At 36.0% G+C, this 22,425-nt stretch overlaps 1 protein-coding gene across 1 annotated transcript in view; it reads left to right on the top strand.

Moving 5' to 3' along the window:
• The first annotated feature begins 225 nt into the window (after positions 1-225).
• Positions 226-22,425, top strand: part of LOC149154102 (uncharacterized) — a 41,521-nt gene continuing 19,321 nt past the window's right edge. The window contains exons 1-2 of the mRNA XM_089441291.1: positions 226-1,409; positions 13,612-13,675. Coding sequence (XP_089297417.1) covers positions 1,332-1,409; positions 13,612-13,675 — 142 coding nt within the window. The 5' untranslated portion in view covers positions 226-1,331. The remainder of the gene's footprint in view (positions 1,410-13,611; positions 13,676-22,425) is intronic.

Below are 22,425 nucleotides of genomic sequence, written 5' to 3'. Positions count from 1 at the left end.
TATCAAGACCGATTATATAAAATGAAAAGATTAAAAAATGATATATTTTCCACCTTTCTTTTGAAAAATATTAGAAATATTTTTTCACTTTTCTTTTGAAAAACATTAAAATATTTATAATATTTGAATAACTTAAAATTAAAGTATTTATTATATTTGAATAAATTTTTTAACATTGTATTTTGACCCTTACTATTAAAATGGGAGTTGTCTATAATGCGACTTTTTGAGATTCCGGTGACGGAATCCGGCGGAAGAAATTGAGATGAAATCATGATTTGTTGCAGTTAAAATGGTTTTTTAACTGCATATTAGGATTCAGCACCCTGAAAAACCCCTGGGACGGTTTCATTGTGCAGAAATTAGCTATCAAACTTGGATTCCAATAAATTACTGCCGGATTTTCACCAGAAAAAATCGCCGGAAAGACTTTCAAAAAGTCGCGTTAAAGACTACTCCGTTAAAATGTGTTAACTGGTTGAATATCATTTTCCCACTCCTTTTAAATTTTCATGGGTATTGTCCATGGAGGATTGGCGGGAAAATCAAACACGGTTAACATTTTGTTACCAACATAGTAGGGCAGAGCTACAGGAGGGGAGACATTACACCCTCTCATCGATTTGCAGTATGGCTTTTATTGCTAGTTCTAGAACAAATCTCTTACATTCCCTGGAATCAGAATCTTCTTACAAATTAAAAAATGGCAGGCAGATACTCTGCATGTTTCTTCATCTATTTGCTGCTCTTAAACCAAAATCCAATTTGGCTTTTCAACCCAATAATTATTTATCCGTAGAGGGTTCAATTCCCAATACCAACATCTATGCCTCTCTCTTGCAGGCCTCCACCAACGAAAAATCACTGTTACAGGGTAAGTGACTTCACGCCCACCTTCTCATCACTGGACCATACCAAAACATCTTTCTAGCAACTAAAATCACCAAATTCTATGCCATTTGTGGGAATATTTTGGATGCACACCAAGTGTTTGAAAAAATATCTGAAAGAAGTGGATTATTATGGAACATGATGATCAGAGGTTATGCCTGCAACGGTTTTTCTGAAGAAGCCCTTATGCTCTATCATCAGATGCAAGAGGCAGGGATACAACCAGATAAATTCACCTTTCCTTTTGCGCTCAAGGCATGTGCTACTCTCTCAGCTTTGCAAGAGGGCAAGGAAATTCATCTTTTTATACTCATATTTGGACTTGAATCTGATGTTGCAATAGGGAATTCACTCATAACGATGAATGTCAAGTGTGGGAGTGTAGACATTGCATGCCAATTGTTCGAAATAGTACACTGGAGAGTTCGACTTGAGAAAAGATGATGAACAGATTATTCAGTGTCAAGAAGAAGAAGATTGGCCCAATTCCTCCATCCGTGGAAGAGGCCTATGAGAAGGTAAGCATTTAAGCCATTATTTCCTGTACAATGTAGCTTCCTTTGATGATCATACAAAATATTTGTGCTAGAATCCACTGTGTAATTTATTTTTGTGGATTTTATGTTTTTAATTTTTTGTTCAATTTGTTAACTTTGTAATATCTAGAAACCTTTCTTTACTATTTTTTGTCATGATTTTTGGTGACACCATTTTTCCTATCACTCCAACTTGCTTGGAAGTGAGACATATGTACTTATTATGTGACCTTATTGTGCACATTGATTTCCAAATCGATGATTTATGGTAAATATTTCATTCTTTATTACCTAATGCATGAATATATGGATGGAACATATATGAATTAGCTTGCTTGGTCACAACAAAATGTTTGTAGTTGTTTATTGCAAGTTTCTGAAGAGACAACAAATATAAATCTTGATTCTTTAAATGCAACATTATGCAAGAATGCATAAATGTGATATTAGTGAATTAGAAAAAAAATGGAATTTGTTTCCCATCATTATGCTTTCAAATGTATGTTACAATGTCTACTACTCAAAATTGATAAGGATTTATAATTTCTTGGATATTATCATCATTTATTTTTTGTTATTCCCAAAAAATAAATAAATCTGAGTAATATGACTCTGGATTTAAAAAATATTCAGGTCTTTGATAACATAGTGATCTTGTTGGTTTCTTCAACAGGCTCATTGACATGTTTTTAAAGCCTCTATCTCTAATATTATTGAACTCCTGCTAGTTAATTCACATTGCAATCACATTGTTTTGTTTGGATGACTCATGGTTAACTCTAAATGTCTCTTATGGGTAATTATGTAGCGAATTTGATTTAGTGGGTGCAGTGATTCTATTGGTTTCATCATCTGGCATAACAGTATCACTAGTTGAGGTAACGTGTCAATATTGTTCAACTTTTGTTTTTGTAGCCTTCTAGATTTTGCAACTTTGCTATATTTTACATCCTGAAATGTTCGACTATAAAATATGTAAAGAGTAAAATGTTTTTCTACCCATATTTCTAGTAAATACCCAAAAATCATATAATTGAAAACATCTAGGAAAATCAGGACACTTGATTTTTCTTTTTCCCACAATTACCCTGAATCTGCTAATTTCAACAAATTTAAGTAATTATTCCTTTCTCCCAAATTATGAAAATGCCTTATTTTGGTAAAAATATTATTGGGCAGATTTATTAACATATACTAACTCATTGGATAACCAGCCTCAAGCCACATGCACACCACTCATTAGTTTTTATGGTTGGAGCCATTGTGGTGAAGTTAAGAAAGTTTCACCAAATAACTACAAAAGAGGATGATGTGCCCAAATGAAGAATTAAGTTCGTGCCTATGAGACAATAGTCCAACCAGAATATGAAAAGTAGCAGGAATAACCTCCCCAAATGCAATAGCCATGTGAAAAAATGGGCCATGTATGCCAAATCCTATGAACAATAAAGTCTCTTGCCTGTAAAATAGTTGCAATGAATGTCGTTAATACATGATTATTTCGTTGGATCCATTCTAAGGCTTGTCTAAATAGAGTAGATGCATGTGAAAATTTACTCATTCCCATTCCCTTCTAGCTGTTGGAAAATTACATGCATCCCATTCTCCATGCTTTCTTGCATCTCAGAGTACTGAGTATTGGTGGCTCGATTAGGGAAATGTATGTCTCTGTTGCAGCTTTTAGCATTCATCAACCTTTCCTCATACTCCCTTTCCTCACCGACATTAGTTCCATCACCATCTCCAGTAGTTATTTTCCCTCCATTTTCTTTGGATGTACTTACTTCTTTTTACTTAGAAGAATTTAGTTTTGTACTCGGTTGTTGTCTGGATAGGGAAGTCTTGCCCTTAGAAATGTTGGGTTATGTAGGTGTTGCACCCTATTTACCATCTCCTAAACCTATGTACCTCTGTGATTTGGTCCTATAAACATTGCTCTGATTATCTGGGCAATCAATATTCTGAGCATTCTCACCGTTGTTTCCAGATCCCTTGTGTATGACTGAAGTTGCAAATCTTGAACCCATTTTTCTTGAGGGCATACCAGTTGACTCTGAAGAGGAAACATTGTCCACTAATCCATTATTTTTAAACCCCTTATCATGAAAGTTACCCTTTCTATCCATGAAACCAAAAGCTACAGGCCTTCTGATCAGTCTTGTGCTAACTCCAATATGAATGATTCACCACCATAGGTTTCCACAAAGGCAAGAACTACATATTTATGTTTAATATTTTCTTTGGTACAATGGAACTAGAGTCTCAACATGGGGAGAGTTAAATGGATTTCAAACCTTGTTGGAAATTTTTTTTCCACTACCTTCTTCTGCCAGGACTAGCTAGAGAAAAATCAGAGTCAAATGTATTCAATAAGTCGTTTGATCTTAGATCTATTATTATTTCACTCCTTAGAGCAAACCCTACTTATCATAGCTTTTGAATAGATGTTTATTTGGAAAGTTCTTCTTCGTGGATTTTGCTGCAGTAACTAACCTATGATCTCATCCGACTTAACATTGTCTACTCTTGTAGCTTCATTGATGGTAAGTATTAGATTCTTCCAACAATCTAAAAGACCATAGTGTAGTTTATGCATAGCTTATTGTATTGTTAAGGCACTCCTAAGTGTTAATTCATTGTTTTAATTTACCGCCTTATTTGGGTGTTATTCTTGAACATGAATAGACGAGGTTACCAAAAAAAATACATTGCCACTGTCTCTTTGTTTTAGGTCTGAAAATCCTTCTAACCCTCCACCTTTTACTGGTTGACCTCTTGTGTTATTTTATGGTTTTGTTGATCCGAATTTAAACAGGAACGCAACAAATTACATATATAACCATAAATACAGATATGTAGCAGAAATAACACTTCATTTCATTAATGTCAAATACTGAAGTATGCTTACAAACAGAATGGAAATAAGACTAGCTCAGGTGATGGTAACTTCTCTCTCAAAAGAGATGTGGCGGCTACATGTGTCTGAACTGTGTTACAATGAGGCTCAAAGGCTTATTTATTATTGAGAAACAATGGAAAACCATAAACATCAAAAAACCTAACCCTAGGAGATGAAGTGCAAAACTATGGGGCCATTTTGGGTAAATTGGTACATCAACTTCTCGGGGTTGTAACTTTGGCATACGATCTTTGTTTGACACGTACAATACCTCGTTAGAAAGATCTATCCAACGACTACAACTTTCAAGTGGCCAACAAAGGTCTAATTCCCATGTTGGCCCCCTTTTTCCAAAAAAAAAAAAAAAAAAAAAAAAAAAAAAAAAAAAAAAACGTTGTTTAGGACCTCAAAACAGCTTCGGAAGTTCAGGACCCGACAAACTGCCAAAAACAGTAAATTGTGCTACAAATAAGGAAACTAAAAAACTGAAAGAAACAATGGTGGGGGTCCAAGTGGAATAGGCAGGTGGCCACCAATATCCACATGGATCATTTGTATTACTTGGGTTTCTTATTAGAGGATTTTACATTAACCATTTAGCGGTTGGGTGGTTGTGCTCATCCGCTAGCCGCCTCCCTATTTGCCTCGTTCGCTTACTCTCTTTTTTCTTTTGGTCACCATTGTTGATGAAACTGGTAAATTTGAAAGTGAAAGGGTGGCATATCGATACCTTCCCCTACCCCTTGCTTTAGTGAGGGTCGTGCTTTGAGTCTCCCTTCAATCATCTTCCCTTTGGTTTAAGGGAGGCCCGACCTGAGCTTAGGTGGCACCAAGGCTAGTATGACTCACGAGTCCATGTCATACCGAGCAAGTCCCACTTCACAGAACACAATTGAATATTGTATCTATTCAAAAGTTCAAAATGGTCCACAATTTCTTGAAAAAGGGTTTGTTAAACTAGTTAAGGCAGAAAGATCTAGTGGTGTTTCCTTGATCAACAATAATAAATGTTGTCTAAATAAATAAATTTGATCTTCCTTACAGGATGTTGCTCGTAGAGCTTTAGAAGATGCCCTTAGTGGAAAGAAAGATGCATTTGATAGATGGGATGGGGAGATAAAAAAGAGGGAAGTAGCTAGAGGTGGGGTGGAAATGGAGGTAGAAGATGGTTTGGTGGTTTTGGAAATGAGGATTCCTAGGAGGAAATCCAGCAAGCAAGCTTGGCAGTGGTTGGGCTATTTCTTCTGGTGAGTGCTTTTTTAATTTGAAACTTTCAATTGGTCAGTACTTGTGAAACTGAATTCCCTTTAATGATTCTTATATTAGTGGAGTCATATATTTGTTCGGTGTGATAACATGTTTCCCTTTTGTACTCCTAATAATAGCACTGTTGGAGTGACTACTTGGTGACATGCTACTTATGTTTCTGTTCATTCATTTTTTGATGACCTATGACATGTTCTTTGGACAGTACGTTCTACTTTCCCAGGGTAATTCAATGATGTTAGTTGCATCAAAACTCCATATTGTTTTTCTTGCGAGGATTTAGAAATGGTTTGAATTCAATTTCTTCTGCTCGATCCAGAATAGGAACTGAATTAGTTTCTAGCTTTAAAGATAACTCAAAAGCTCAAGATGACACACTTGTTTCTACAAAAGCTAATGTTATTAGGAAATGGGGGCTGCAATGATTTCATATTTTCAGTGTTATCTTCTATTAATATGGGGAAATAAAATTTGTAGATCTATTCCAACAAGTATTACTCAATGGCGAGTGAGTCTTGTAGGTTCTTACTGGTACAGACCCTGACCGCTCAATAACTTCTAGGCAATTTACCTACCTAAGAGTCCAACTCACAGGTAGATGGAGAAACTCTTAGGTGTCAAATATAAATGCCAAATGGGAAAAAAAAATATTCATTTTGGATGATATTTGTTGCCAAGTTATTGTCGATACTGAGTGGAACGCTTACACTTTGGCTTTGCAGATTTTTGTTGATTGATTTTTTTAATGCTGGCAAGAGCACCACTAGAGAAGGGAGATATAAAATGCAATTTTTGCAACAAATCTATTAGTGGGGGCATAAACTATCCAAAATATAGTTTGGCTCAAATATAGGAACAAATGTAAGAGAATGCCCAAGTGTGCCTATAGATGCCTATAGTTTATATCCTATTGAAGTTGCAAAAGATAAAAAAGGAAGAAAATAAAAAGCTGCAAAAAAAGGGGGGGTTGAAATTGGTGTTGCTTGTGTTTTCCTTTTTTGCATCTGGTTCTTAAACCAGAAAATGAAAATGACATTTTTGAATCTCCGGAGTTTATGTTCCCTACCAACAGACACTCCTATTCCTTCTCCTAATGTTGGTGGTTGTTCTTATTTTAGATGTTTATTTGCTAACTCATGGTTTTTGTACAAAAAGTGCAAGAGATGGACTGTGTGAATCTCATTAGGAAGCACATATTGCACTCATGAAACTCATGAAATGGCGCGCTGAGGGCCTACACCCATTGTATGCTCAAGTAGTTCAGGTAAAACAACGAGATCTTGTAACAGGTAAAATGAAAATTTCCAATCCTCAAAGAAGTAGGCTTGTGTGGGAGACATGTTTGAGCGAGTTTAAAGCCCTTGGGAAAGTCATTGTTCATTTGATATTCATTCATGCAACTTCATGTGGTCTAAAGTGTAATTTGTCATTCATGAGGTGGGTGTATGCTCATGGGCATTCACGGACATCGACGGATAAAGCTCAGAAGATGATTTTTGTTGCCTCACATGTGAGGCTTGAGCTCAGATTCTTTGTTAATGAATAAGAGAAGGATGTAGATCTTTTTTCCAATGGTGAGGACAATGTCCTCAACGAGGTTTTCTCAGATTTGGCAATGTAACATTTTAAACATAGGAGTTTAGGATTGGATTCTTTGTACTATTCTCTTTGCCTTTGTTACCCTTTCCAGGGTTTTGGTTTCAGGGGGAGGAAGAAAAGAGAAAGGAGGAGAAACCCTATGGCTATTAGTTTCTCAAGCTCTACTATTGATCTTTTACATGAGTTTTGTTGTTAATACTCACACATCCTTTTCATAACTGATTTTGTTCGTTGAGGTAGTGCAACTGCAAATTCTAGTCTTATAGATTTAGGGTTGTTATATAACTTCTACCTTTTCGATATTTTAATGATGTAGTAGCCTTTTCATTTCAATTTTGAATGTCATAGTTCTAGGAAGCTTGGATTCAAAGCATTTTGGGACCTAGGATAAAGTGGTATTCCTTTATTTAAATTCCATTTTCTTGTATGACCAATGTCTTACCAATCGACTAGAGTCTTCTGCATGAAGCTTAGATCTAGCTAGTTAGAAGCTATACTAAATGGAGTCTTAATAGATCGTAATGATACACATTGTTTTGATTATAATATATGAAATTTATTAGATCAAATGACCTAGACATTTTAGGGTGGCTTTATCAGGGAAGAATGAGTGTGTATTCCTGATCCTAGCATGAATATGGGCCAATGAATAAGATAGGGGCATGCATTTAAACTTAGTGTCTTACTCTTTTACCGCCAAAGTTAAACCTGCAATGAAATAGGTCCACAAATTTTTATTTTTGAGCCATCGGAGCTGAGGGCTCAAACATAAATTCCTACTATTAGGCACCCTCACACTCACTGTGGCTTGGATGTTCTACAATTTTAAAATGATACTGGCATATTGGCAATTTCCACTTTCCATAGTAGCAATTTAAAGTCCAATTGAATAAGGAATAACAAAATAAAAGAATTTTTTTTTGTTTTCCTAATCAATATACCTTCCTGTTGCTTTGCTACTAATGGGTTTTAGCCAAGGTTAATATTTGACACCGATAGCTGAAATATATAGTACACCTCATTTCATGATTTGACATATAGTTTCTATAAAGAATATGTACTCATGTACAAGGTTGTTTACTCTAGGACTTCTTGATAAATTTAACTTGTGCTCTTAAGCAATTTTATTAAGTCTATGGTGTGAAGGTTGGATGTTTTTTCCCCATGGAAATAATCGCACCCTACCCTCACACACTTAAATGAAGAAGGTGTTGATTGCATGCCAATACTGGAGCTCTTCCACTTCTTACTCATAATTTTCAGATGGAACACAGATACACTTCTAGCAGCATATGTGGTTGGTAACCCAAAAGGCCTTGATGAGATTTGATCCGAGACCTCTTTGGTCTTAGCACAAGAGCATCTACTAGTCAATCTAACCCTTAGGACGTTATTAATGGGAACCTGTCTTTTATGGATTTGTAAACTCGATAATAAGCTCAACTCACCACCCTTAGGGCGTTATTATTGGGAACCTATCTTTTATGGATTGTAAACCAGTAATAAGCTCAACTCACCATCGCACAAGCAAAGAATATGGTTTTCTAGTATCTTCTCATAACCATAACAATAATTTTCCTGAAGGGTACATCAACAATTTTCAATATATTCAATATCCACATCCAACTCCACAAACCCCATGTAGGGGACGAGCATGCATCAGAATTTGAACTTGGGTCATTGTCACAACCGCTACTTCAAGTTGTTGCTAGACCATGGTCCAATGGACTGGGAAAGTTGGATGCTTATTTGAAATGTTTGTTGTAGAATGTTCAGAAATGGTTTAGATCTTTTTGTGATAGCTTGAAAATGGACATTTTTGGTGCAGAATGTTCTAGTGAAGAAGTTATGTTTCTTGTTAATAGCACCACAAGCTCTTTCTTTGAGATGTCTGAAACACTTTGGTCTAGTCTTTTAGAGTCATTGGAAGGTTGTTGGGACATTGGTACAGTTGGTGTTGCTTTATATCATTCTTTGTAGAGTGTCAAAATTTTCCATTGTTGTTAGAAAAATTAATTTTGTTTATTAGAGGGACTAGGGTTAGGGTTTTGTCTTTTGTTGGAGGGCATACACTAGGTGGTCTATGCAATCATTGTATCTTATATTCACCTAGTATATAAACGAGACATAAAAATTTTTGTGGGTTAGATAGAATTTTTGAGCAGTTTGCTTTGTATTTTTCCATTTGAAACTTTGAAGTAATAGAGACTTAACGTGTTTGTGTGCCTAAAATTTGTTTGATGTCATAATTTTTAGATCATTGTTTTATGCAGAATTAGCATATATACATTATGTTGTTCTCGTCACTTCTAGTTTTTTGTTTATACTTTTTAGTTTGTCTACACGTAATTAGATATAGCAGTAACAATATTTTGGAGAGTTAAGTTTCCATCTCTCTTAAGTGTTTTTTGGTTCTCTGATATGATCACATATACTAAAATTTTAACATGACATCAGAGCACATTGTCTATGGTTTTTGAGATCCATGTATGGAGTGGGTTTTTGCCTGTTAGAGGGAGTTGTTGAAGGATTGTAGTGGATGTGAAGCTATTTTAGGAATTGAAGAAAATTGGGACCTGTGCTAGGTTGGTTGTGATGTTTGGGTTGCTTTAGTGATTGGGATTTTTTAGCATCTGCATGAATAACGACTCTTGGGCTTAGAGTATCACATGTTGTAGCGAACTACCAATTTTGTAACATGGAAGTGCAGGCTATAGAATTTGTTAGAGAAGTGTGATCTTTAGGGTTTTGTGGAGACTAAGGTAGCAGAGCTGACCAATCCCGTGCAATTGGAAAAAATTAACAAGATGTCTAGGGAAAAGAAGGCCATACTCGACTCAGTGAAGGATCAGTGGATCCTTCATGTTGCCAGAAAGAAGACCAGTAAGGAGATGTTTAATTATCTATTCACTCTATATATTCGTGAGAACATCAATTGGAAGATGCTTTAGAGGAATAAGCTCATAGCCACATAGAGTAGCAAGGTAAATGTTGTAGCTAGTTAGAAAACCTTGTGATTAGCTTGTAGCAGTTGGAAAAGAGGTCAAGAGTGAAACTTGGGTACCGATAACCTTGAATGGGTTTTCATATTTTTTGCAGCCTTTTGTTTGGGGTGTCTATGATTGAGATAAGCTTCCCACCTTTGAGAGGCTATGGGATGATTTCGTCTAGGAGAGAGACAAAATTGGAGACAATTGCAGGGATGGAGGAGGAAGAGCAGAATCAAGACCTAATCAATAGGATGGAGGAAAGTTAGAAAGGAGGTCTTGTGAGGGGTCATAAGAGCTAGGAGGAAGAATATGATTCTTTGGACCAGGGTAGGAAAGAGTTGAGTCACGTGCAGTGTTTCAACTTTCAAGTGCCACAAGATGGGCCACTATGTATCTCAGTGTCATAAGAGGAAGAAGCCAAGCAACGAAAACATGGGTTTGTAGGGAGTGAAAAAAAATTAGTGAGAGTAGATGGGTTAGCATTTAGACTTGACAATGCATGGCTAAGTTTGATGGTCAACTAGTGATATTTAGAAAACACAATCCTTAATTGAAGTTTTGGCTAGAGGAGTTCATGATGGTGGCCTTTATAGGCTACTCACTAATCTAGTGGAGCAGGTATGGAAAGAAGCCATGATGGAGGAGTGTCCTTCCAGCTTTGTGGAGACAATTTCAAAACCTATCATGACATCAACAATTGATTCCATGCATGCAATTGATGGCAGTATTGAAGAGTACCAGGGCATGTTTGTTGTTGAAAAACTCTCTTAGAAAGAGGGAGATGATATTTTTATTGAAGGTTTTGAGGTGCACGAGTGAGATATGCATGAATTGAAACTGAATAAGTCCCAATATGGGCTGATGCATGCACCACAAGTTTGTTATTTCATGCTTGACAAGTTTCGACTCAAGTTGGACTTTCCAATTTTAGTGCAGTTTTTAATTTTTATTTGATAGATTTGATCCACTTATCTTGGCCCTGTATACAAATGAGTTTACCTTTGCAAGAATTCCTAAACAACTCATGTTGTGGTGTAAGAAGATTTTGGCCAGTGAAGTTGACTTGAAGGATGTAGGAGGTTTGCAAGTTCTTTATTAAATTTTCCTTGTACAAGGGATTTACACCTTGAAGATTCTGAAGGGATATCATAGCACAGAAAGGAGAAGTGGTCCTGGTTTACATTCCTTTGGATTCACAGGTGGTCAAAATTCTTATGAAGCCCATAATAGAGGGGAGGTTTTGAGATCTTGTGCTAGTATCTTAATTTGGTATAAAACACCTTCCTCTTAGAGAGGTAGTTCGAGTTTTACTTAATAAGATTGTGTTCTCCTTCATCTTACTGCACATAAGAAATTATTCCTCAAAAGTACATTGCATTCAACAATCAATACAAAAGTCACATCTAGTGTGAAACATGGAAGATGTGTGGATAAGGGCACAACAACAGTATTAACAATCCTCTGCAATGTGTGCAACAAATTGTAGTCATAATGAAGGTGTAATAGAGATGCCTCTTTTGAAGTGAAACAGTTAATCCATAGTGGTAGAGGCACATGCATTCATGTGGCTAGACTTGATTTATTTAGGGGCATTATTCAGCATAGTAGGACTTTAGTGTTTGTGGTGCATGCAGGAATTTACTACCCTTGGAACTTTCTGCAGAAGTTAAAGCCTGGCTTTCTGAAGAACTGCTTATTGATTTCCCACTTAATATGTCCACATAGTTCAGGTGTTCAGGAATTTTCATTGAAGGTGAAAGTTGGCTGTAAAATTTACTTGAACCCATTGCCTGATCCTATAAAATATTGCCTGCAAGTGTTCCCTTCCATAGGTTGTGCTGCTCTTCATAGAGCTTACAAGCAAGTGTTTTATTCCAGTCTTTTTCTTTCTTGACTGACTGGTTTTCTGGGTTGCAAATAGGCCCATGTTATTATTGTCCTCTTCCCAAAAACTATCCATGGTAGGAAACTCTTCTTCTGAGTCACCAAATGGGAAGCTCCTGCATGACTTGAATACACATTGTTCAAGAGTCACCATGAAGTACATGAGATGAGTTTGCTTCATTGCCACTATCAACCACTCTATTATTTTTCTCTGAAACATGTGACAAGTCTGGCAGCTTTGCAGCATATAATTCTTCACTACTGCCAACAGGGGTCTCAAATACATTAGCCTGAACATCACCCACATCACAAGTAGGTTTATCCAGCTCATCAATCTGTTCTTCAGAGTCCTCAAAGTATGACATCTGAGAAAAATCATGGTTGCCCATACTTTCACACTTAGCAGTTAATGGAAATTCCCCTGCATTTTTGGCCTCAAAATAGAGTTACTCAAAGCCAATTAATGCACACACTCTTGAAGTGTTGGCTTCTTGTTCATCACCAGATTTTCCATCCCCTGTTGTTCCAATGCTTGAATTCACTATCTCTTCTTCATACTATCTCAGTGTAGCCTCCATGAATGCTTCAACAATGGTCTCTAATGCATATGGGACACCGAACTCCACCTTACCACCAAGCTCAGCAACCAGTATGTCCATCAGGTCTTTTACCTTATTCACTACAATGCTCTGGCATGGATTCAACGTATCATCCTCTACCATTGCAATTACACTGCTCCCACACTCCTCAAAACCAACCCCAACCTCCTCCTCTGCTTCAATTAATGCTTTTTATACCTGTATATAAAATTGTTAAGGTAAAATATATTTCGAATGAAAATTAGGTTTCTCTTTTCATGTGTATGACTTCTAGTGACTAATAGTAAGGGTGCTTTGTCTAGAAACTTTTTAGTAAATAGATTTGCTTCAATTTTCTTTGATTATCATCGCAATATATATATGTTAGGTATTTTGGGACTGGGACTTCACTCATTGAAAATCCCATCTACCAATTTCTGTTTTAGGCTTTTATAAACAGGACATTATATCCTTTAGATGGTCCATCGCTTGCATTCAATGAAAAATGGATTCCCATTCCTTCATAGCTATAACCAAATCTCATTTCACACTAGGTATGTCACAATAAATTCTATGGGTTTTTTCTTTGAGCCTATTTCAATCTTGGGTTGATCTAATTTGTCAAGCATCAACTGATAAGTATCACACTATTTGGGCAATCAATTTATGGCTATTAAGAGGATTGTATCTCAACTTCTCCTTCTTGTGGTTCCTAGGGGTTATGGAGTGTTGTGACCTCTTTTGAGAATTACACAAATCAGTTCCTCTTGGAGAAACCTACTTTACGGGTTCATAGGCATTGCAGTTTGTAAAATGTTGGATTCATTAATAATGTTTCTGGATATACAAGTATTTTCCTTGCAATATTTAATGTAGTTCTTGATGCCTTAAATGAGAATATTGATATTGTGCTAATGTAGAATGGTATACTGAAGTTATCATAAAAGTGTGTCCTGACATGTTTATAGGTACATAATTACAAAGCCAAGATGTTATGTAAGGTGCCCTTCTCCAACAAAATTCTCCAACAAGGTCAAACTTCCTTAACCACCTGGCACCTCGATTATTTGTGCTTTAAATTAGTTTAGGAATTAGTTCCAAGTGTAAGTCATGTTTTTATTGCTTCAATCGTAATGACAATTTTTTAGAATGGCTGGAGTGCTCTTTAAGGCACCAAGTAATTTTTTTATGCTAAGTCAATGGTATTCTTGAGTAGAATGGAAGCTTGATTTAGTCTTCCAGACGCCAATTTTTAATCCTTAATCTTTGTGTGTCATAGAGACAGATTGCTTCTTCCTATCACTGGATTTTGTAAATAGTGATTTCATCTATAATGCATGCCCATATTTCTTTCCACTCATGCCTTTTTAGCCATGACATCCCAACACTATCCATGGGGGAAGATTCAAAACTACTTTGATCAGTTATCTCTTTTTCCAATCCTTTAGAGTAGTATATCAGTTTTTTCAAATTTGCTATAGGTGGAGCAGTTTGAATGGCTTTAGTAAACTACTCTCTGCACTGAATTGAGATAGCACTTCTTTCATGCACATTTTTTATGACGTGGCAGCTATCTAATAGGTGAATCATGGCCTTTTGTCTTGCTTACAGTAGACACATAATGAGAGTAGCCTTGAGAGTACAGTGTCCAAATATTTCCCCTCTCCACTTCTCTGCTAAAATGTATTGTCAATATGTTGTAACCACAACAATGAGTAGCCCCAATCAATTACTACATCCAAATTTGAGAGAAGAAGAAGAATGTAGCTAGACTAGCATAGTGGATGGGAAATTGTCTGATGCCATATAAAAGGCAAGGCAAACAATCCATTGGTATCCAGTGGTAGATTAGCAGAGAAATACTGCCCTTCTCAAGATATTTTGCAGATTGAAGATCCAAAATCTAGGTTGAGAACATCTTTTTAGAAGTCGTCCATTGCATTCAGGAGAACGAGGTAATCAGTACAAACTGGAATTAGCCATTGAACACTTCAAGAAAGTAAGATGTGGATTGAGCTGATTGGCTATTGGGAATGGAAAGAAGGTTATCAATTAGTGATTTATAATGGGTACATTGATTGATGACACTAGCTCTGAATTTTTGTCTCATGCTTCATGAATATCTTGAAATATTGTTGTAGGCAATTGGTGGGGTTAAAAAGATTATTTTCTTGTGTAATATGAAGCCAATATGTGGTTTTTAATTAGTTTACGACTCTGATCTCGTGATTGATAAACTGCAACAGATTGATGTTCGATGTTGAAGCCATTGAAAGAGTTGAACAATAAATAGTTTCCTGTGTAAGAATGTTAAACATTATAAGGACTTAAGTGATGTCTATGGGTATGAACATGAATATGAATTGTGATAGAGGACATGATATGAACACTATCAAGAGATAGGTTATACATTAATGCATTCTCATGAGCTTCCTGGACGCTAATCCGAGAAAATTCAAGAACCCATTCACACTACGTTCACAAAAAACAGGGCACAACTAATGGACTATACAGTCAAGTATTTTGAATTCTATGTTTTCCCAATTGGAAAACGTTACATATTTACACATATCTTCTCACATCTCTCGTTATGCGTAGCCAAAAATACTTTTCTTTCAAAATGCATGGGTTTTGTCGCTTCTGAAATGATCATTCAATCCTCCACCATATGATTCCCAAATTCTAGATTAAATTGTCACTGATGGAACCTCTTGGCACACAAAACTGTTTTTTTCTTTTCTAATAAAAATTCTTCTTGAAAAAGTAATCCATGTAGGATGTTTGATCTCCCATCAATGATTCCTTACATGCTCTCCTTGCCTCTGAAAATCGTTATAATGCTCATACATTTTTTTATAGCTGCAAAGCTAACTACCTTTATTGACATAGTTGCCAACAAAGTAATTTGTTTACTCATTGCATCAACTATAATGTTTGAATTTTTTTATTTGTCTTTCCCTAGAAGAATAAATTTACAAATATCCAACCCACCTCATATTCCTTTGATGGGACATTCAACAAATCAACCCATGCTGCTTCCTACCCAATAGATCTCTTATTATTTCACTCCTTAGAGCAACCCCTACTCATCATAGCTTGTGAATCTTTGTTTATTAGGAAAGTTTTTCTTCGTGTCTTTTGTTGTAGTAACTAACCTATGATCTCATCCAACTTGACATTGTCTACTCTTGTAGCTACACTAATGGTAAGTATTAGATTCTTCCAAGAATCTAAAAGACCATAGTTCAGGTTATGCATAGTTTATTGTATTGTTAAGGCACTTCTAGGTGTTAATTCATTGGTTTAGTTTCCTACCTTGTTTGGGTGTTATTCTTGAACATGAATAACCAAGGCTACAAAAAAAATACATTTCCACTCTCTCTTTGGTTCAGGTCTGAAAATCCTTCTAACCCTTTGACTTTTACTAGTTGACCTTGCGTGCTATTTTATAGTTTTGTATTACCTAGGTTTCTTATTAGATGATTTAACCTTAACCATTGAGTGGCTAGGTAGTTGTGCTTGTCCGCTAACTACATCCCTATTCACCTCACTTGCTTACTCTCTCTTTTCTTTTGGTCGTCACTGTTGATGAAACTGGTAAATTTGATAGTGAAAGGGTGGTGTATTGGGACCTTCCCCTACCCCTTGCTTCAGTGAGGGTCGTGCTTTGAGTCTCCCTTCAATCATCTTGCCTTTGGTTTAAGGAAGTCCTGACCTGAGCTTAGGTGGCACCAAGGCTAGTATGACTCATGAGTCCATGTCATACCCAACAAGTCCCGCTTCACATAACATAATCGAATATTGTATCTAGTCAAAAGTTTAGAATGGTCCACAATTTCTTGAAACCAAAAAATATTTGTTAAATTGGTCAAGGAAGAAAGATCTAGTGGTGTTTCCTTGATCAACAATAATTAATGTTGTCTAAATAAATAAATTTGATCTTCCATGCAGGATGTTGCTCGTAGAGCTTTAGAAGATGACCTTAGTGGAAAGAAAGATGCATTTGATAGATGGGATTGGGAGATAAAAAAGAGGGAAGTAGCTGGAGGTGGGTTGGAAATGGAGGTAGAAGATGGTTTGGTGGTTTTGGAAATGAGGATTCCTAGTAGGAAATCCAGCAAGCAATCTTGGTAATGGTTGGGCTATTTATTCTAGTGGGTTCTTTTTTAATTTGAAACTTTCAATTGGTAAGTACTTGTGAAATTGAATTCCATTTAACGATTCTTATAGTAGTGGAGTCATATATTTGTTCGGTGTGATAACATTTTTCCCTTTTGTAATCCTAATAATAGCATTGTTGGAGTGATTACCTCATGACATGCTACTTATGTTTCTATTCATTCATTTTTTGATGACCTATGACCTATTCTTTGGACAAGGTGTTATACTTTTCCAGGGGAAGTCAATGATGTTAGTTTCATCGAAAGTCCATATTGTTTTTCTTGCGAGGATTTAGAAAGGGTTTGAATTCAATTTATTCTTCTCGATCCAGAATAGGAACTGAATTAGTTTTTAGCTTTAAAGAGAACTCAAAAGCTCAAGATGACACACCTTTTTCTGCAAAAGCTAATGTTATTAGGAAATGGGGGCTGCAATGATTTCATATTTTTAATGTTCTATGCTATTAATCTAGGGAAATCAATTGTGCAGATCTCTTCTAGCAAGTCATACTCGGCAACGAGTGAGTCTTGTAGGTTCTTGCTGGTACAGACCCTGACCGCTCAATAACTTCTAGGAAATTTACCTACCTGAGAGTCCAACTCATAGGTAGATGGAGAAACTCTTTGGTGTCAAATATAAATGTGAAATGGGAAAAAATATTCATTTTGGATGATATTTTCTGCAAAGTTATTATCGATACTGAGCAGAACGCTTACACTTTGGCTTTGCAGAGTTTTTTGTTGATTGATTTTTTTTAATGTTGGCAAGAGCACCACTAGAGAAGGGAGATATACAATGAAATTTTTGCAACAAATCTATTAGTGGGGGCATAAACTATCCAAAATACCATTTGGCTCAAAGATAGAAACAAATGTAAGAGAATGCTCAAGTGTGCCTATAGATGCCTATAATTTATATGCTATTGAAGTTGCAAAAGAAAAAAAAAATCAAAAATCAAAAGCTGCAAAAAAAGGAGGTTAAAATTGGTGGTTCTTGTGTTTCCCTTTTCTGCATCTGGTTCTTAAACCAAAAAATGCAAATGACATTTCTGACTCTCCTGAGTTCCTTTATGTTCCCTACTAGTAGACACTCCTAGTCATTCTCCTAATGTTGGTGGTTGTTCTTATTTTAGATTTTTATTTGCCAACTCATGGGTTTTGTACAAAAAGTGCAAGAGATGGATCATGTGAATCTCATTAGGAAGCACATATTGCACTCATGAAACTCATGAAATGGTGCGTTGAGGGCCTACACCCATTGTATGCTCGGGAAGTTCACGTAAAACAACGAGACCTTGTAACAGGTAAAATGAAAATTGCCAATCCTCAAAGCAGTAGGCTTGTGTGGGAGACATGCTTGAGCGAGTTTAAAGCCCTTGGGAAAGCCATTGTTCATTTGATATTCATTCATGCAACTTCATGTGGTCTAAAGTGTAATTGGTCATTCATGAGGTGGGTGTATGCTCATAGGTATTCAGGGATAGTGGCAGATAGATCTCAGAATATTTTTTTTGTTGCCTCACATACGAGGATTGAGCTCAGATTATTTGTTAATGAATAAGAGAAGGATGCAGAGCTTTTTCCAATGGTGAGGACGATGTCCTCAACAAGGTTTTCTCAGATCTGGCAATGTAACATTTTAAACATAGGAGTTTAGGATTGGATTCTTTGTATTGTTGTCTTTGCCTTTGTTACCCTTTCCAGGGTTTTTGTTTCAGGGGGAGGAAGAAAAGAGAAAGGAGGAGCAACCCTATGGATATTAGTTTCTCAAGCTCTACTATTGATCTTTTACATGAGTTTTGTTGTTAATACTCACACATCCTTTTCATAACTGATTTTGTTCATTGAGGCAGTGCAACTGCAAATTCTGGTCTTATAGATTTAGGGTTGTTATATAACTTCTACCTTTTCTATTAGATCAACACACTCATTAATTTCTCTCTTGTAAGGGAATTTATGAATAGAAGTAGAGTTATTCTTGTGATATGAACATTTTTGTGTACAACTGTAATTTTCCAATGCATGGGATTGTCTAAGCAACCATAACATTCTCTTCATAAATAGAATAAATTGAAGCACCACAAACTTTATGGTTGGTTAGGATCCCTTTGACACTAGGCATGAGTTAAGGCTTTCTTTTCCCATGCAAAGGAATGGAATAATATAAAGAGTTCTTCATGGTTTAAATTCTAATAACATTCAAGTTGTTGATTTTGAGTTCAAGTTTTGCAATTACTTTTTTTGAAAATTTGTGATATGCCAGATCATTTTATATGCATTTAGACATTTATAGGTTTTTTTAATCCAACCACAATTGCACTTATTTGGAAATCTACGACTAGTCCTTGAGTATGAATAAACTGGTAATGTTTCTTATTTGCTTTAATTCTTTGCTCTTTATTTCCCACTGATCTGGAAGACATTTTGATAAAAATTTCATGGATTGAGATATAGAAGCTTCTTCTATGTTCTATTTAGTCATTGTATAACTGTGTTTCACGGGTACCCGCACCCGGGGGTGGGGTTCTCGAACCCGTCCCGGGTTCTCGCACCCAAGTACCGGATTCGGGTACGGGTTCTTCCCAGACGAACCCAGAAGAACCGGGTTCTTCAAAAAAAAAATTGGGTTCTTTTCCTTTAACGGGTTCTTGGGTTCTTCGGGTGCTTGGGTTCTTGGGTTCTTCGGGTTCTTCGGGTTCTTCATAAAAAAACATATATTAAAAATTTAATTTTCAAATAATTTTTTTTTTATTGAAATTAAAAAATAACTTATAACAAAGGTAAAACTTATAACAAAACCTAAAAACCCTAAATCAATTTGGAATGAAACATTCTTCCACGGTCCTTACCATCAAAACCTGTGTTGCACGGGTACCCGCACCTGGTTTTTTAAGTTTTTTACAAGTCTTTGTTTTTAAGAATTCTTGTAAATAAATTTGGAATGAAACATTCATTCCCGAGCCAAATAACCATCAAATTATAAACTGTAAATGCACACATACAGGTTCAGACATTTTCAGTTAAATAGAAAGTAGGATTGAGACCAGCCATAAGCTGTAATCAACTGATGCTGTTAAATGGCGAAGGGCTATTTTGGACAATGGCTAAATTAAGTATCAAAATCTGCCAATTTCTCATAGCATTCTGATAACATCATGTTATGATTAGAACTAGGAAAATATGCCTAAATCATATATGGTCTCTACAGACTTGTACACCAAGTAATCTCTAAAAACTGCGAAGATGTTTTATGTTTAGATAATTAATATTCAGGCAGAGCTTCGCACTCAAAGACAAACTATCCCTCAAGCCATCAGATGGCTGCTGTGCATTTTATTGGGAAACAAAGACTGATAAGCGTGTTTTGTGGAAGGGTAAGGCTGCCACTGTTTTTGGGATTGCTTTACCATAGAGCACACCATGCATGGGGCAGGTGGATGATTAGGCATCAAGAAAATTCTAGACCACTATCAGGTTGAGAAGAATCTCCTATGAAAAAATTATGTTTTTATATGGGGGAGACTAAACATTCAAAGCAAAGTTACAAGCTCAAGCTCTAGCCAGAATGAGCAATTTCAAGGAGAGAAGCTGTCTTGAAATCAGAGCAGGAGGCAGAAATGCTAACACTCCTTGGTTGTGTAGGAGGAAGGGTCTGTACGACCACAGCCTGATTCATTGATAGGCATCCTTGCAAATGAACCTAAGCTGCATAGTTATTTTAAAGCCTGTGTGTGACAAAATCTGTCCCAAGTTTCACCAAAATAGCTGAGTCTAGCATTTATCCTAGTATGTATTTTGAATTTTCAGTGTTAGTGGTAGCCTTGAGCTCTCTCACATAGTTGTCACAGTGTCATGGTTACACAGGAAAGATTCAAAAGAACAATTTTTTGGTGATAAATTTTGAAATTTCAATGTCAATGTTGAATGTTCAATGATGTGCATGTTTAAATGATTATCATTAAAGTTTTCTTGTTTAAAGTTGAAAAAATATACAAATTCAAATTTCATATATATTATTAATTATAAATTTATAATTTATAAAATATAATTATTAAAATTTAATATTATTATATTACCCGACGAACCCACGCACCCTGTTTCCAAAAATGCCGTCCCCGTCAGTCCCCGTCCCCGCACCCACGTTTCCTGGCAACATAGTTGTATAATGCACATTTCTCTTAAATTCAAATTTCAAACAAATCCACTCCAAAACAAGGAGGCTTCACTTTGTTCTTTTAGTGGCTATGTTTGGTCGTTGTTTGAGCCTAATTAGTGTGCAATATTTGTACAAATATGCATAACTGAACTCTTGGAGGTAGAAAGTTTTGTAAGGTTTTTTCCTCCAATAGTAGTTGAAAATATGTTGCACTGAGATATGAATACCATCTCACATCAGAATTTAGACTAGTCATAATGAACACTAGTGACATGGTAACTCTTTCTCAACATAACTAAATTTCTTATACATAATGGTTCAATCACGATCTTTGTAGAGTACTTGTATAATTATCATGTATCTTTGTTGTTTTGTAATGCATGTGTCTTACATTACTTGTTACATAGTTTTCTTTGGCTTTTTGACAACCCAGGGTTATAATTTATAACTTATCTAGTGAAATTATTTGAGAGAATACAAACATATACCTCTCGCATATTCTTTGTGGTTTATCAAAAAGGGATAAGTCTTAAATATCCCAATTAATAATGCATTTTATTTTGGTCAATAAAGGATAAATTTTCCATTAATAATACAAAATTAACAATATTACAGTCTCATGTTGCTACCTAGCAAAGAGAGTCTCGATCTGATATCCAGATCTGACCCTTGGTTGACAAATGAACTTGACTTTCCTACCCAATATTGTTGTTCTATTATTGGTATTTACATAGCTTTTAGAAGCTCTAACCATACTCCCAATAACACATTTCAAAATTGCATAGATCAAACATTTTTGCCTTGGATTATATAACAAGGAAAGTTTCAGAGATCTTCCATTGACAACTTGATTATACCTCTCCAGAAGACTATTAGAATATAACTCAAAGAAAGATTGTTTTGGCTAGATAGAAATCATTAAGGCAAAGAACAACTTAAGAGCAAGGCATATGGCTAGTAGAATGCCCCAAAATCATATCTCTAGAGTTTGGATTCATCTGATCAATTAAAGAAGGGCCATTGGTCCACTAGATTCTATACATGATCTCGTCACTCCATCCCTTCAAATTTCAAATGCTTTATCCCAACCTTATGCAACAAATATGGTAGTATCAAGGTTTGTTTAACAACATGCTCCTCCACTAAGGTCAACCTCTGCTTTATGAATTCCCTATCAGCAACAGAAATATTGTGGATTGAATATCTAAGCTCGGATTCTATATTCTCGTTCAGGCTACCAATATCTTTTAGATCTTTGACTATCCACTGGGAATTTGTGTTGGGCATGGAATCCCCGCGAGGCATGTTTTGGGGCTCAAAGCCCATGTTTTGACTGAATAATGTTGTAAAGCCGCGCGAATTGCGGGCGTGGAAGTATGTCAGAGTCATAGGGTTGTCCGCCCTAGTTTGTAATGTAATGTCGGCCTACCCATGGTCCACGGACCATGGGATTGTATAAATAGAGC

Source organism: Pinus tabuliformis, chromosome 9, assembly GCF_031772625.1.
Source record: "Pinus tabuliformis cultivar Carrire ecotype Pingquan chromosome 9, CPIR1, whole genome shotgun sequence".
NCBI classification, from domain to species: Eukaryota; Viridiplantae; Streptophyta; class Pinopsida; order Pinales; family Pinaceae; genus Pinus; species Pinus tabuliformis.
Note: the sequence above shows the minus strand (reverse complement) of the source record. Positions and strands in the feature narration are given on the sequence as shown.